Raw genomic sequence first — 14855 nt, forward strand, 5'->3', positions numbered from 1 at the left:
TCAAATGAAGAACCTTTTTGTTAGAGAGATATATAAATAGAAAGCAGATATATTTAGATATTTAGATAGATAGATAGATAGATAGATAGATAGATAGATAAAACCCATATGAAAGCAATTGAGATTAATTCATCATCGCTGAAGAAATTCATTTAATTACAACTCAGTAAATTTGTGGAGAGTGTCCAATTCAATTCAAATTCACACTAACAAATTGAAATGGAGGCCGTTTTTTTCTCATTTTTTAAATTTTTTTGTCCAACTCTGGTCGACACGATAAACCAGCTAACGTTAACGGTTATAAGTTTGCTATAGGACTACATCCGCCCACTTGATTTCACTCACGCACGTGCGTAGACTCAGACTGACCGTGTTTTTTCACCTTTAAAGAAAGCGGTAAACCTATTGAAATTTCTGTCGGTATTTCAGAGGATCCCAGCACATAGTCCCTGAGCTGAATAAATGTAGTTTCAGTCACTGGAACATGACCACTCTCCTTACCGGGCACTGACGGTCTCCAGGCAGCCGGGTAATTAGCAGCGCTGGAACCTTTGATGAAACATTTTACATGTGTTATCGCCATCGGAAGGTAACCAGCAGCACATTATTCAGAGTCATTGGTTTTACTTTCAGCACTTTTTAAAACATCTTCGTATCGGCACCCACACACAGATAGCCTCCACACACATGCACACTCAAACAACGTCTACAGCTTTTCCCATACATGGCGCGGAGTGGGCTCGTTACCAAGGCGACGGTTAGTTTCCATACACACTGTGAAATATATATGCGCTGTCCTTGATTTACAGTAAGGCAGGCACAAAATAACAAAGATAAAGCAGAATACATGCAGGATGTCTGCACATAAATATACAGGGATATCATACCAACAGAGCTCTGGGTGCTAATACAATTGTGATTGGTGGCGTGATGTTATTTTGGCATCGCTGGGTGAATGTGGTGCACGAAACAGCGGCGCGAATGCGGCTCCCGCCATTGTGTGACAGCAGCTGTCATGTCTGTGGGGGGAAAGCAGCGTGGAGCTCGCTTTTAGTCTCAGTGTGACATGAAATTACAGCACTCATCACGCAAGTTTGCTCATTCTTCTTTATTTTTCTACAAAAATATTTCACCTTATAAAAGACAGCTCAGAATGTACATTGATTTCGCAACTGCTGTAGAAGTTTATTATTATTTTTTTACCTTAAATATATATGTATATGTATTTATATATAGTATATAAGCATTTCTTTACATATATAATCATAGTGCACTTTCAGTAGCCCAGGATATGAGTTAAACATCCTCCCAGTCTGTTGAATTATTTCTCATAACCCTCTCTGACTGTGGAAACCGTTGGAAAGACTGTAACAAAACAAAAATAACTGTATAACTAAATGTTCAAGTTCTGGTGATCCAGGCATTGTGAATCCAGTTTCATGCATCACCTTGATAAACTAAACAGCAGTGTTTTTTTATGTCCAAAAAATACAGATGATTGCTATCATAAGTTACTGTCATTGCCTTAGAGTGATGATTTTGTGGTGGTTTTACTAAAACAGTCAGTACTGAAGATGAGATTAAATATAATTGCTTAGAACAATGCAGACTAATAAGAAAGAAAAAGGGACACTGGGAATAGGTGGATCAGAGAGGACGAGGAGGAGACGGTTACAATAAGGAACCCGTAGAATTAGTAAAGGATTACATTTTTAGTAAGAGACAAGTCAAAAAGGTGCCAATAAAGATGAGTGACAGGATTCTTAAAGCACTTGGATCGCGGGAAGGATATTAGGTTGTGGCTCATGGTATCCCATGATGCCTATGAACTGCAGCCAGCCGGAAGCCCTATTCGTGAGATTTCTGCTGCCTTCCCGATATCAGCATTATTATTACTATCGCTATCATTATTATCATTATCTACTATTACTGGCTCTGCCTGGATACACCTCAGAAAGCTGGTTACTGTAATCTCTTGATATCGACATATTCTGTAGCATAAAATAATTAAATGAATCTGCTAAAGAATATTCTCATGTTTTGAATAATAATAATAATACATTTTTACGTTTTATAATAAAAATATTGATGCTTGTTTGTGCAAAACACACTGGCACGATGGGTTTGCAAGGGTTACTTATGGATGCATTCTAAGACTTTTTACAAGTCTCTATGATAGTTTTTGGATCCTAAATATGCCTCATAACCCTCCTGCAGGATTTTTTCGGTTGTTTTATTGTCTGTCAGGTGAAGTCGTAGGTCTGATAAATTAACAGCACACTTCGACGAGCGGCATGATTTTATAAATCATGTCTGTAGCACAAACGGTGTGAGATAAATTATGCGTTCAATTAAAATAAATACTTTTAAATAAAAAAAAAACCCAAAAAAAAAATGAGAATTTGCTGAAGATTTACTCACCCTCAAGCCAGCCAAGATGTAAATAAGCTTGTTTCTTCATCAGAACAGATTTGTAGAAATGTAACATTACATCACTTGCTCACCACTGGATCCTGGTGTCCCACCCCCACCCCATCAGAATGAGAGTCCCACCCATCATTTAATGTCTTTGTTTCATACAAACACACAGATTTACACTTTACAAGATGTTAATTCAATGACTGGAATCATGTAGATTAATTGTGGATGATTCTAATGTTTTTTTTTTCAGCAGTTTGGACTCTCATTCTGATGCCACCCATTGACTGCAGAGGATCCACTGGTGAGCAAGTTATGTAACGCTTAAGTTATGCAAATCTGTTCAAATGAAGAAACAAACTTATCTACATTTTGGATAGCCTGATGGTTAATCTGCAGCAATTTTTCATTTTTCACCCTTTGTTCAGATAAGCAATAGCAATCCCCACTAATAATAATAATAGTAATAATAATAAAATAATAATAGAATTTCCATTTTCTAGAAAAAAAACAACAAAAAGCATCACCCACCCCCCCCCCCAAAACACACCACCACAAAAAAAAGAAATGTGAATGTGAATGTGATCCAATCCCTCTCTTGACTGAAGGGCTGAGGCCTTTCCATCAGTCTGGTGCTGTCAAAAGGCTTTTCCAGATCTTTTTAACACTCTTTACCCACAGGCTGCTGTAAGTTCTGCTCCTGGAGTCTTTTTGACTACAGGCCTGTGGCTCTGCCCTTATCAGAGAGGAGCAGAGGAGAGAACGAGTGTGAGTGTCCAGAACGGCGCTAACACCCAGGCGGGCGAGAAGGTCAGTCGCGTCCCCAATGGGGAGGCTGAGTCCGAAGTGCAGGAACACACCTCGTAGCCATTTTCTGCATGGTCTGCATGGTGCTGCCCATGAAGCCTGGTGTTTGAGTTGTTCTGCATCTCCGGGGAGTCCGACTGCATTTCTGTGCACATCAGCCAGTCCTTGCCGATGGGACGCGGATAACCCGCTTCAACCTCCATATCACTGCCTGCCACACGCCAGTACTCCTTTCCCTTGAAGAAATATGACGCTCCAAAAAAGAGAGAAAGTGAAAAATTCAAGGAAATAAAATGCAGGTTGATGCGTAGAATGGATTTTTCAGACTTGCTTTCATCTGGCATACACATTATTATGGTTTCACTTTTCCCTCTGCAGCTTTTGTCAACTCTATTTCCTGTTTTGAGACCACCCTGGGCAATACTAGAATTTAAACCTTGGGGGGCTTGACCCCCAGTAATACTGTAGTAGAATATGATGAGCTTTGAGCATTGCTTCTCAGGTCTGTAGTCTGTGGATACAGGTGGTCTGTTTACATTCAAAGTTGTTTGAGAATTGATTGGCTGACAAAAAAGATAGTTTTGTTCAAAGGACCTTGATCATTGTATTTTGTTTGTTGTGTGGATTCCTTTTTTCTTTTAATTTTTTTTCCCTCCATTGATTGAATCTATGCACCCAATTATATTTCCTATTTTACTCAATTGGCACAGAAGTTTTTCATATTTATTGATTTATTGGATTTCTGTTTTTCTGCTGCCATCTGTTTATCCTTTTTACTTTTTTTGGATTATGTCCAATTTTCCCTACAATAATAAACTGACTTATAATCAAGCAATTACCAGTTCATTTTCCCTTCAAGATAGTAAGGCAATTTTTTTTCAAGGATCCTGAGAACCTTGGCTCAGAATTAGAGACTAAAGATCATGTATTTGAAGAATCTCCTCGCTTTGGAAAAGAGCCTGTGCTTTGCATGAGATTTGGAAAATCAAGCTAAAGACACACTGGATTACCGAGATGGATGGATATATCCGTGGCTATACAACATCCAACATCCATAACCAAGAGATTTCATTCTTCATAATGTTCCACCTCTGGCTCCAGTGCCTCTGAGATGATCACCTATTAAGATTCAGATTTTTTTAAGAGGCCGTCCATTCATTCATTCATTCATTTCATCTTTAATCTTAATTAATTGTTTTACTGAGGATAAGACACAAGACAATAGCCCCTCTAGATTGCGACTTGATGAAAGCCTATTCCTCTGGTTCAGCCTAATGCTTGCATTTGTCCCATCTGAACAAGAGCTTTACTATCTCTCTCTGCCTCACTCTGCAGGTGAAATTGGCCTTCACTGCTGTCTATTTGAAGAGTATACTGTTACCAGCACCTCCTCAGGCTGATACCCTTTCCCTCCCTTGGAGGCCAGGGACTGTCACTGTGGCCCTGCTCTCACTCCTCGTTCAGAGCTCTTTCTGTGGGGTTGGCACAGCCTCAGAGGACAACACCTGATGAGACACCTTCTCTGCCCCTCACTATGCTTACAGAGGAACCACAGGGGAAAAGATCTAATGTGTCAACTGGAGCCTAAAACTTAATGCTTGTGTGTGAATGAACAATGTGCATAAACTGCAAAGATGTTTTCTCAGGGTGGATAAAACAACGCAAACAAAAATTAATTGTGTCCTAAAACTTGCCATTTGTAAAAAAAATTGACATGCAATACTAAGGAAACAACAGCGAGACATGACACAGTGACCAAAGTTGTTTAATCTGCATGTCTTTATAGGTTAACATTATGCATAATATGCAAAATAACTGACCTTCACATTCGCACAAATGATGGTAAGTTTCGCTCGTGGGTGACATTTCAAAAATATTCAAAATGCTTCGAGGGTGCTGGAAGCAATATATTTTTTTTTAAATACCGATCATAACATAATAGATATCACTGAAATGTATTTTGAGAAATAATACTAATCTATGTGATGGTCCTAAGCTCTGTGAAAAGCAATAGAAAAAGATAGAGTGGCCTGCATTCCCCCCCCCCCATCATAAATAAACTTTCTTCCTGTCAATCATTTTGCATAATTGGAATATGCTGACAATGGGTTGGTCAAATTTAATACATGGGATAACAGTGTTAACCTTTTGAATTATTGCATGCATCAACTCAGTTCTGACAGTATTAATGTAATAGACAACATAGAAAGAAGCAAAATAAAAGAAGCTGTATGTGTATTTTTACATGAAAGTACTTGGGCTATGTGCTTTGCAAGCTTTGCCTTTTATTTAACACAGGCTTGATTCGTTCCACCACAGAATTTCAAATGTCTGTTCTTCATTTTAGAGGACACAAGGAGCTCACTGTGCATTAGACACAATGCCGTGCATTAGGCATGACAGGGCATTATGCCACTTTCTCCATTCTGCTCACATAGACCGCAAAACTGCTGCTATGACAACCACACAATCAAACACCTGCCCGGCTAACATCCTCTCCACCTAAATACAATCATATCTTCCAAGGCGAATCAGGGTCGTAAAACTATGCACAATTCCTTTAAATGACATATACAGCATTAAAGAGCCATTTTTGTGATGTTACTGGATATGTACTGAACATGATAGAAGATAATATGAATTAATTTTAATTAATTTTAAGAGGACAGTGGCTAATATAAGGATTTTTATTTAAGCCTAGCTTCTTTTCCTGTGTTTTCAATTGAATCTGGAAGCTGAGAGTATGCTGAACAGTGTTGTTATTATTAAAAAACTTTTGTTAATTAAAAATATCTGAAATAAACATACTAGATGAAAAAAAAAAAAAGAAAATTAGAAATCTTGCCACGTCAACAAACTGAAGTAATAGTTAAAGTTAAAGAAAAAAAGACTTAAAATTACTAAAAATAAAACTGAAATAAAATAAAGCTAAATAAAAATATTACAAAACCCAAAAACTCATTTAAAAGGATAAAAGAACATAAAATTACTAAATAAAAATGAAACAAATGAAAACTGAAAAATAAAAATAAAATCTGATTAATAAAACCACTATAAATAATAGTATAAATCATACTAAAATAACACATGCTGAGGTGCTCAGTTTTTAAAATCACCTTCTAAAAAACCAAACATGATTTGCTACTTGCTATTGCTATTTTGAGACATTTATACACAGTATTAATTATTTAGGTGGCGGGATGTTTTCATTTCAGAGACCATTTTATTGGACATCTGCGTGTACAAAATGAGACATCAACATTTTTGTTCCATTTTCCAAAATGTTACTACATAAAGCTGATTTTGTCAACTTTTGAGAACATATCGAAAGTCTTAAAGCTAACAGACATGCTCTAAACTACAATTTCATTATGTCTTTAATGTTTTGTGTCGTTAGGTTTTTTTTTTTTCTGGAGACAAAACGTTTTGTTTTTGGCTATGCTGTCCTCCACCTAGTTCAAAGGCAAACCGGTATGAAACAGCCTAGACAAGCACGGAAATTCATGTCAGCTTTTTCATCCGGGAAGGAAAACTTTAAAAGATAACATCAAGGAGAGTTGCTTAAAATTCAAGAGACATTGTACGATTCACAATACTTACTGTCTGACCACCGCATGGCATCATCCAGTTGAGGTGGGATCCCTTTCCACAGCGCCGTATCTTTTGGGTAGCCGAGGTCCATGTGTCGCAGATGGTCATCATAGCGCCAGTAACGGTTGTCCTTGAAGAAGTAGGTCTTCTCATTGTGCAGCCAGACAAAAACTGCATCCACTCCTTCCGCAGGCAGTCCGAAGTCAGTGACAGCCCGTGGGTAGCCCTCTTCAACATTATTGTCCTTGAACACCCAATATTTCCCACCTAAAGAATTTTGAATGACTTACTGTGAGGTGGGAAAACTGTAGGCTACCAGCAGACCAGATTAGAAAACACAGACCTGCTGTGAAATACATTTAAATGCTCTAAATATACATAACATGTTCTTTTTACCTCCTTGCTTTTGAGCTGAAATTGGATTTGAGGTACGACTTCAAAACACTCTCGCATTATATCTCTGAAGGACATTGTTTGCTTTATAGTCTAGCTCTTATCAAAAATGAAATTTACATAACTTGAGATTGTTAAATTCCAATCATTTAGAGAATTTTTCTTAGAGTGAGTGTTTACGCCCTAAGGAGCATTTTGCTTAAATGTTTGGATTTAACTACATTATCAGGGCGTCTTTTTGAAATATTGCACAAAATAATTTTAAAGAGCTTTTGATTGATGTTCTTGATCTCTTTAACTGTGGAATTACCTCGGATTACTGACTGCCAACAGCAAAAATTACAGTGTTAAATTAGATTTGGACATTTTCTGAAGTAAATGTGTTGTGCAAAACTCGACACCACAATGCAAAGGTGTTGCACAGTTCAGGATGAGTTATGTGCCAAAGTTTTATACTTAAGGTGAGAAATTCTGACAAACCAGTCAATATGTATAAGTAATAATTAAAGTAAAGTTTACATTTAAGGGTTACATTAAATATTAACTTTATAAAAGATTAAATCCAGGTATTTACCTTTAAAGAACACTATCTTGTGGTCTCCAGGTCTCTCGTATACAGCATCCACGCTGTCCAGGTTGACAGGCAACCCCCTCCAGAAACGATGGATCTGAGCTGGCCTTAATGACACCAGGTGCTTCTCACGCGTCAGACGCCAAAAATACTTCCCTGACGAGAGGTTTGACAATAAGAATGTGTGGTCATTTGTGTGTTTATGCAAACTTATGGTGTAATTATGTGCTATCATATGATGTATAAGGGACAGTGATTAATAAAGCATGGAATGTGTGCATGCCCGGGTGCAGTGGGGAGGACGGTGCCCAGCTGGCAGAACCAGCCAAGCAAATACAGTGTCAAATGATAATATATCAAAATGCAGACAGCGGTTGTCTGCAGACAGCACATTCATGACTAAACAGGAAACCAAAACAATTTCACAGCAGTCCAAGATCAAGAAATGAGTATTGATTAAGAATATATATATATATATATTTGTTATATAATATATATTTTAATATTATTTTTATTTTATTAAAATTTTCATGTTTAAACTTTTAACTTTAATAATTCAAATGGTATAAGAAAATTAAACAGGTTTGAAAAATAAACTCAAATTCAATATATATTGTATCTTAATATCAGTTATTAATATCTGAATATCATCTTAATATCAGATTTAGTCACATCACATGCAATTTTGCTTTTTTATTACATTCATTTTATTTTAACAATGCAAGATATTTACTTTATACTTGGTCTATTGCTATGGCTATTGATTTCACTGTGGAATTCAGGGTGCTCTTACCTTTGAAAAAGAAGGCCTCCCCTCGAATCTGGGCTACAGCATCAAAGTAACTAGTGCATCTGTCAGGGGCATCATGGGCAGGTCTGTGAAAAAATTACAAGAGAAAAGAAAGGAAATGGGTAAACATAAAACAAGTTGCTTTACAAGGCGTGTGAAGGTGGAGCACAAGACTTTCACTAGTAGAAGTGTTTGTGTCTCTTCATGAGTAAATCATTGATTATGAAGGAATAATTGACAACAGACCACTGAATTATTTAAAATTTATGCACACCTCGAGGTGGTCATGCAGCCTCAATGCAATACAGAATAAGTTCAATGCTGCATAATTTTGAATAATTACATGATCCAGAGTCAACGATTTTGAAAATAGCCGAAGAGTCAAGGTTTAGTTGGTTTACATTGCCTACAGGTAGATGTCTTAACTACACCTTCTGGCTAAATATAAAAAATAAATATAAAAAAATAAATAATATAACAATAAAATAAAGTTATTTAAAACAAATAAAAGCAAAAGGAAAAAAGTACAAATAAAATAAAAAATAAATAAAAAATAAATAAATAAATAAAAAATTAAATGATAAGAAAGTAAAGAAAGTAAATGTAATTGAAAATACAATAAATTAAAAAATATATAAATTATAAAATATAAAAATATAAAATAAAATAGTGTATACTACAGCTGACACATGTACATTTATTTATCTCAAGACATTTTTCTGTTTTTCTAAAATATGCACTACTTACCATAGTTACCGTAAGTCTGTATATTAATATTTTTGGCTAGCTATGGCTATGTGCAACCAGTCCTTATTATGTGCTTGGTTTAAGATTGGGCAAATCAATGAAGATGTTATTACCAGCTTTCAACAGAATCTCTGAATGCGTTATCCCCTCGGCTAATGACTTACTTAACACTTTGACGTGACTGGGATGCTAATGATGGAGCAATTACGGTCACAGAGCTGCTTTTGTGAGCTGGAACTCATCTGACACTTTATTAACAAAGATCTTCATTCACAGCTTATTAGATGAGCTCTCTGAGAGGAATAGTATATTTATTACTGACCTTTATCAAACAAAATCTACCTGTCTCACGCATCTGCCATCAAGATGGAGAGAGAGGAAACAGAGAGGTGCACTCTGCTCTCAGAGCAGCTAAATGCTTGCTTACTAGGAGTCAGGAATTGAGTCTGTATTGAGTTTGTGTCATTCTGGCATTTGCTTCAGGAAGGTTGAGTGCAGCTGCATGCGCATTATGAAGTCCATACATACTCTCTTTCTATATGATAGACTGCTACCTCTGCGATTCAAAATATTCAAGACACGCTTGCCAGAGGAGTGTGGGTTTAGTGGGTGAATGCTTGTTGACTCACGGTATCGTGGATCTGTTTTTGGGGAGGTCAAGCAGGACGGGAGGTTCGGCCGTTTGAGAGGGGTCATCTGGCTGCGTCGTGTGCGATACGGACTCCCGAACACCTGACAAAACACAAGGCTAGTTCAACTTGCACAAAAGCATAAAACCGCCTCATTTCTGAGAGGAGCACATACTTAGTGCAGTCTTTACTTTTTGACAAACTTTATTACACTCAAATAATCACTCAAAGTTAGAGAAAACAACCAGACTCAGAAAAACGAGTTTTGCAAAACTATTGCATTGCCACATATAGCACAAAAACATATAATATATATACAGTACAGGTCAAAAGTTTGGAAACATTACTATTTTTAATGTTTTTGAAAGAAGTTTCTTCTGCTCATCAAGCCTGCATTTATTTGATCAAAAATACAGAAAAAAATGTAATATTGTGATATATTATTACAATTTAAAATAATTGTTTTTAAATTTATTATACTTTAAATTATCATTTATTTCTGTGATGCAAAGCTGAATTTTTAGGATCATTATCACATGATCCTTTAGAAATCATTCTAATATGATGATTCATTATCAAAGTTAGAAACATTCTGTTGCTTAATATTTTTTTAGAAAATGTGATACTTTTTTAGGATACTTTGATGAATAAAAAAGTAAAAAAAAAAAAAAAAAAAAAAAAAAGAAGCTATGTTTTTAAAATATTAATATGTTTTGTAATAACAATATACACTACTGGCCAGTAATTTGGGGTCAGTAATTTTTTTTTTTTCTTTCTTTTTTGTTTTTTAAATAAAATCAAAACTTTTATTCAGCAAGGATGTGTTAAAAAGTGATAGTAAAGAAAATTATTATTAGAATATATATTATTAGATTTTTTTTTTTGAATAAATGCAGTTCTTTTTAACCTTTTATTCATCAAATATATTAGACAGCAGAACTGTTTCCAACACTCATAATAAATCAGAATATTAGAATGATTTCTAAATGATCATGTGATAGACTGGATGTTACATGTGACACTGAAGGCTGGAGTAATGATGCTGAAAATTCAGCTTTGCATCACAGGAATAAATTTTTTTTTTTTTTAAAGTATATTCAAATAGAAAACTATTATTTTAAGTTGTAATAATATTTCACAATATTACTGTTTTTTCTGTATTTTTGATCAAATAAATGCAGGCTTGATGAGCAGAAGAGACTTCTTTCAAAAACATTAAAAATAGTAATGTTTCCAAACTTTTGACCTGTACTGTATATAGTCACTTAGAGACTCATGTTTGGGGTCCCATCAAGTGACCCGAGGTAAGAAAAATGACTAAACGAAAAAAAAAAATAATAATAATAATAATATCGTGGTTAATTATGAAACTGACTTTTTCTTAGTTCTCAGGTCTTTTTTTTTTTTTTTACTTAACTTTGTATCAGATATTCCTCTTAAAAAAAGGAGACACAAATGAGACTGTTACCGTATATCAACTGCTTATATATAATACAGTAAGAAAATTGAGCTATAAAATCAGTGTGGATAGCATGGCTGAGATAATTTGTTCTTTGGAGACTGTTTAGTTCAGTTCATACTGAAATGTCAGAGCACAACTTGAGGCATTATTGAGATGAATCACACAAGAAGACACCTGAGATTACTGGGATCTTTTTCTCAAGAGAACAATCTGAGAAGCAGAGTTAACTATGGAATACAATTATTAAAATAAAGGCAGTAAAGTCAATCTCAGCAGCACATAAGAGTTAATTAATTGGACAAAAAGCAGTGGTATTGAACTCAGAGTATGTGCACACTCATTAAACTGCAGAAACTATACATGGATATATTAAACACTTGGCCAGCGTCTCACCTACAGTTCTACTCTGAGTTCCCATCTTGATCCTTCTATTCCTATCCATAACCATCACCATCACTCTATCTCTTTGCGTCCCACCATGTGTGTTTGCAGTACCGTTTGGCATTCTGCATGTTGATTAGCAGGTTCCAAATCATGGTTACGAGTCCAATTTAATCCCTGTGCTCCTATCCTGGCTCAACACTGCCATGTAATTAAATCAATAGTGCCCCCCTATACAAACCAAATCACTTCTGCTCTCTGCGCCCCTCGTTTGGGGCCTGTTATTTGCCTGGTGGGATCACAGAAAAGGTCAGCCTGCAGAGGGGGCATGCAGTGCCAATCACTCCAAATTACAATGTGCACTTCAGTTAAAAACAAGGTAGTGTGAATGGGAAGGGATGGAGGAGAAACTATTGAACCACTTTTATGAGCCAGTCAGAATGTGCAAGTAACATGGATGCACTCTTTCCATAACAACTCACTAAAACAAACTAAAAAAACAAATTAACTAATTAAATAAACTAATAACTAAATAACTAAAGCACATAGGGAATTAACAACATTATATTACAATAGTACACTACACATATTGTTATTTCAGCAACACATTTTCTAATGTTGACACCAGGGGGTTATTATAGTTAAACTAGAACTAAAAAACATTAAAACATTGTCAGTACTCTTCGGTACTATTTGTTAACTGAAATAAAATAAAATAAAAAAAGTAAAAAAAAATTCAGCTAGTTGCCAAGGCAGCATTTCTCATACAAATAAATTTGAATGGAATTTGAATATTAAAATAATAATAATAATAATAATAATAATAATAATTACAAAAAATACAATTTACTAAAACGTTAACAAAAATTTAAATAAAATTAAATATAAAAATAAAAACGAATTCATAATAATAATAAAATCTATAGTAGTATCTCAATGATATTAAAATAACAGTGGTTGGCACATGTATGAATGAATATAATGATAATAATAATAATAATAATAATAATAATAATGTCTGAATATAATTAATATATTAAAATAATAATTTAAATATAATATTATATATTATTGTATTCATTAATATACAATATAATAAATAAAAGAAAATATTAAACCTAATAAATACATTAAAATAACAAAATACAATATAATGGCATATAATACATATATTAAAATAATAAAATATAATAATAATGTTTAAAAAACTGGGTTTAATTTTGCACTCTTGACAACTAAAAATGCTATTTCCATTGATTCTACTAAGTACATTTAATACAATGGCTGCTTTATTCATATCCGTGCACTCCGAATAGATGCACAAGATAAGAAATTACAAAACTGTGTTTTGAGGAGTTTGCTGGCCTATTTGTGGCACCTGATTCCAGTTCTTTTAGTGAATATGGCAATAAAACGACGCAGACAGTGCATGTAACTGCACTATCAGCAGGCACAACTCATTCTTAGTGTCATCCTTGTGTGTTTACTGTTGACAGATTACAGCATCTATCTGTCTGTATGTCTTGCAGAGAGAGTGTTGATGCTACTTGTCACTTTTTTGCTTCTCCGACAATGCCAAGGCATCTGAGATTCAAACAGTGATAGCAGGGTGTCCACGTTTGATTGAAGATCTTAGCTCACACAGTCTGCCAATCTGCCACAGCGCCTGTTTTTAGCTAACTGATGGAGAGGAAGGAGGTATAGGAAAAAGAAAGAAGCCAGACGTGACCAAGGGGTGGACTTTCTTACCATAAAGTTGCCAGACGCGAATCTTGTCTTCGTACGGGAGGTTGTACTTGAGCGGGTCACCCACTGGCCCCTGGTAGTAAGGGCGCATGATGGACTCAATGGCAGAAGTGTGTGCGAGCCCTATAGCATGGCCAAACTCATGCACCGCCACTGCGAAAAGGTCCATTCCATGAGAATCTAATGAGAAAAGACAGAATAAAGAAATGTAAGAGAAAAAAAGCCTTTTCTTCATAATAAACCAGAGGAAGAAAGTATTGCTTTCAGAGGTTTCTAAGCTGGGGTCCGGAGAAACCCAGACACCAAGCGGGTGCTAGAAGGATTTGCAAAAATGTTAAGAGAAAAACAGTGTAAAAAATAAATGAATAAATAAATAAATTTTTCAATTAAATACAATTTCCAAAAGAACGGAATACATACATAAAAAAAAAAAAAAAAAAATATATATATATATATATATATATATGAATTAATAATAATATAATAATAATAATAATAAAACATTATTTTAATCACAAATAATAATGACCTTATTTTAAGCATTAAATGGATCACAACTTATTTTATTTTATTGATAACCATAGTTTTATATTTCACTTCAGCTTTACACATTTAACAGCATTCTATTGGTGAGTAGAAATATTTTCCATATAATAGTTTCTACAAATAAATATATTTTAGTCATTATTTATTCATCAAATCTCACATAATTTGATGAGATGTCTGACTTGGCAAATATGAGCACAGTTTGAGAAAATAATGAGAAACACAGGGAGAACAATCTGAGAAGCAGAAGACCTCAGCAATTTGCTCTCCACATAAAATAAAAGAAAAACAAAAAACATATCTCTTTTGATATATCTCTCCCATAAAAAACAAAAAACATCTTTCATAATAATGAAGAAAACAACCACAACAATTACCTCCTGGAAATCATGGTGATTAAATTGGGAATATTTCAGGATGTCCACCCACATTGTCATTTTCAACACAATGAGCTGGTGATTGACAGGGAGGACTGCGCCATTAAACCTTACTCACCTTTTTCATTATCTCGCTTTAGTACACAGACAGATCCGCACGATGCAGCCAGCCATAAAAACATTCACACTTTTCTGTTAAATGGCCCCTAGAGATGGCAACAAAAACGCAGCCAGAGCCAGGAAAGTGTCATCGGATTTGTTGGAATGGAGAGAGAGACAAACAGACAGGAAGAGATCTATAGACAGACAGAATAGGACCTTGGGCTCTACAAACTGTGAAAATGCCAAGACGCGTGACAGTTGCCTTATGCAGCAGGTCTGTAAAAGCAGAATGCAG

At 35.1% G+C, this 14855-nt stretch overlaps 1 protein-coding gene across 1 annotated transcript; it reads right to left on the reverse strand.

The window, feature by feature from the left end:
- Positions 1-2965: 2965 nt before the first annotated feature.
- On the reverse strand, positions 2966-13743 carry LOC109070833 (matrix metalloproteinase-17-like). Its single transcript, XM_042778826.1, has 6 exons — positions 13539-13743; positions 9947-10049; positions 8574-8656; positions 7784-7936; positions 6826-7083; positions 2966-3481 (listed from the first exon to the last, which is right to left on the reverse strand). Exons 1-6 carry the CDS (start codon positions 13702-13704, stop codon positions 3159-3161), a joined length of 1086 nt encoding a protein of 361 aa, XP_042634760.1. The 5' UTR covers positions 13705-13743; the 3' UTR covers positions 2966-3158.
- Between the last annotated feature and the right edge of the window lie 1112 nt (positions 13744-14855).

This window comes from Cyprinus carpio, chromosome A21, assembly GCF_018340385.1.
Source record: "Cyprinus carpio isolate SPL01 chromosome A21, ASM1834038v1, whole genome shotgun sequence".
Taxonomy (NCBI): Eukaryota; Metazoa; Chordata; class Actinopteri; order Cypriniformes; family Cyprinidae; genus Cyprinus; species Cyprinus carpio.

What these genes read in the sequence shown, in the direction of transcription:
- LOC109070833 (XM_042778826.1), bottom strand. Translation starts at nt 13,704, where the DNA reads ATGGACCTTTTCGCAGTGGCGGTGCATGAGTTTGGCCATGCTATAGGG. An exon ending in TCGCGTCTGGCAACTTTATG is followed by an intron (nt 10,050 to 13,538) that starts GTAAGAAAGTCC and finishes GTGTTTTGTCAG; the next exon opens with GTGTTCGGGAGTCCGTATCG. An exon ending in AAAAACAGATCCACGATACC is followed by an intron (nt 8,657 to 9,946) that starts GTGAGTCAACAA and finishes ATTTTTTCACAG; the next exon opens with ACCTGCCCATGATGCCCCTG.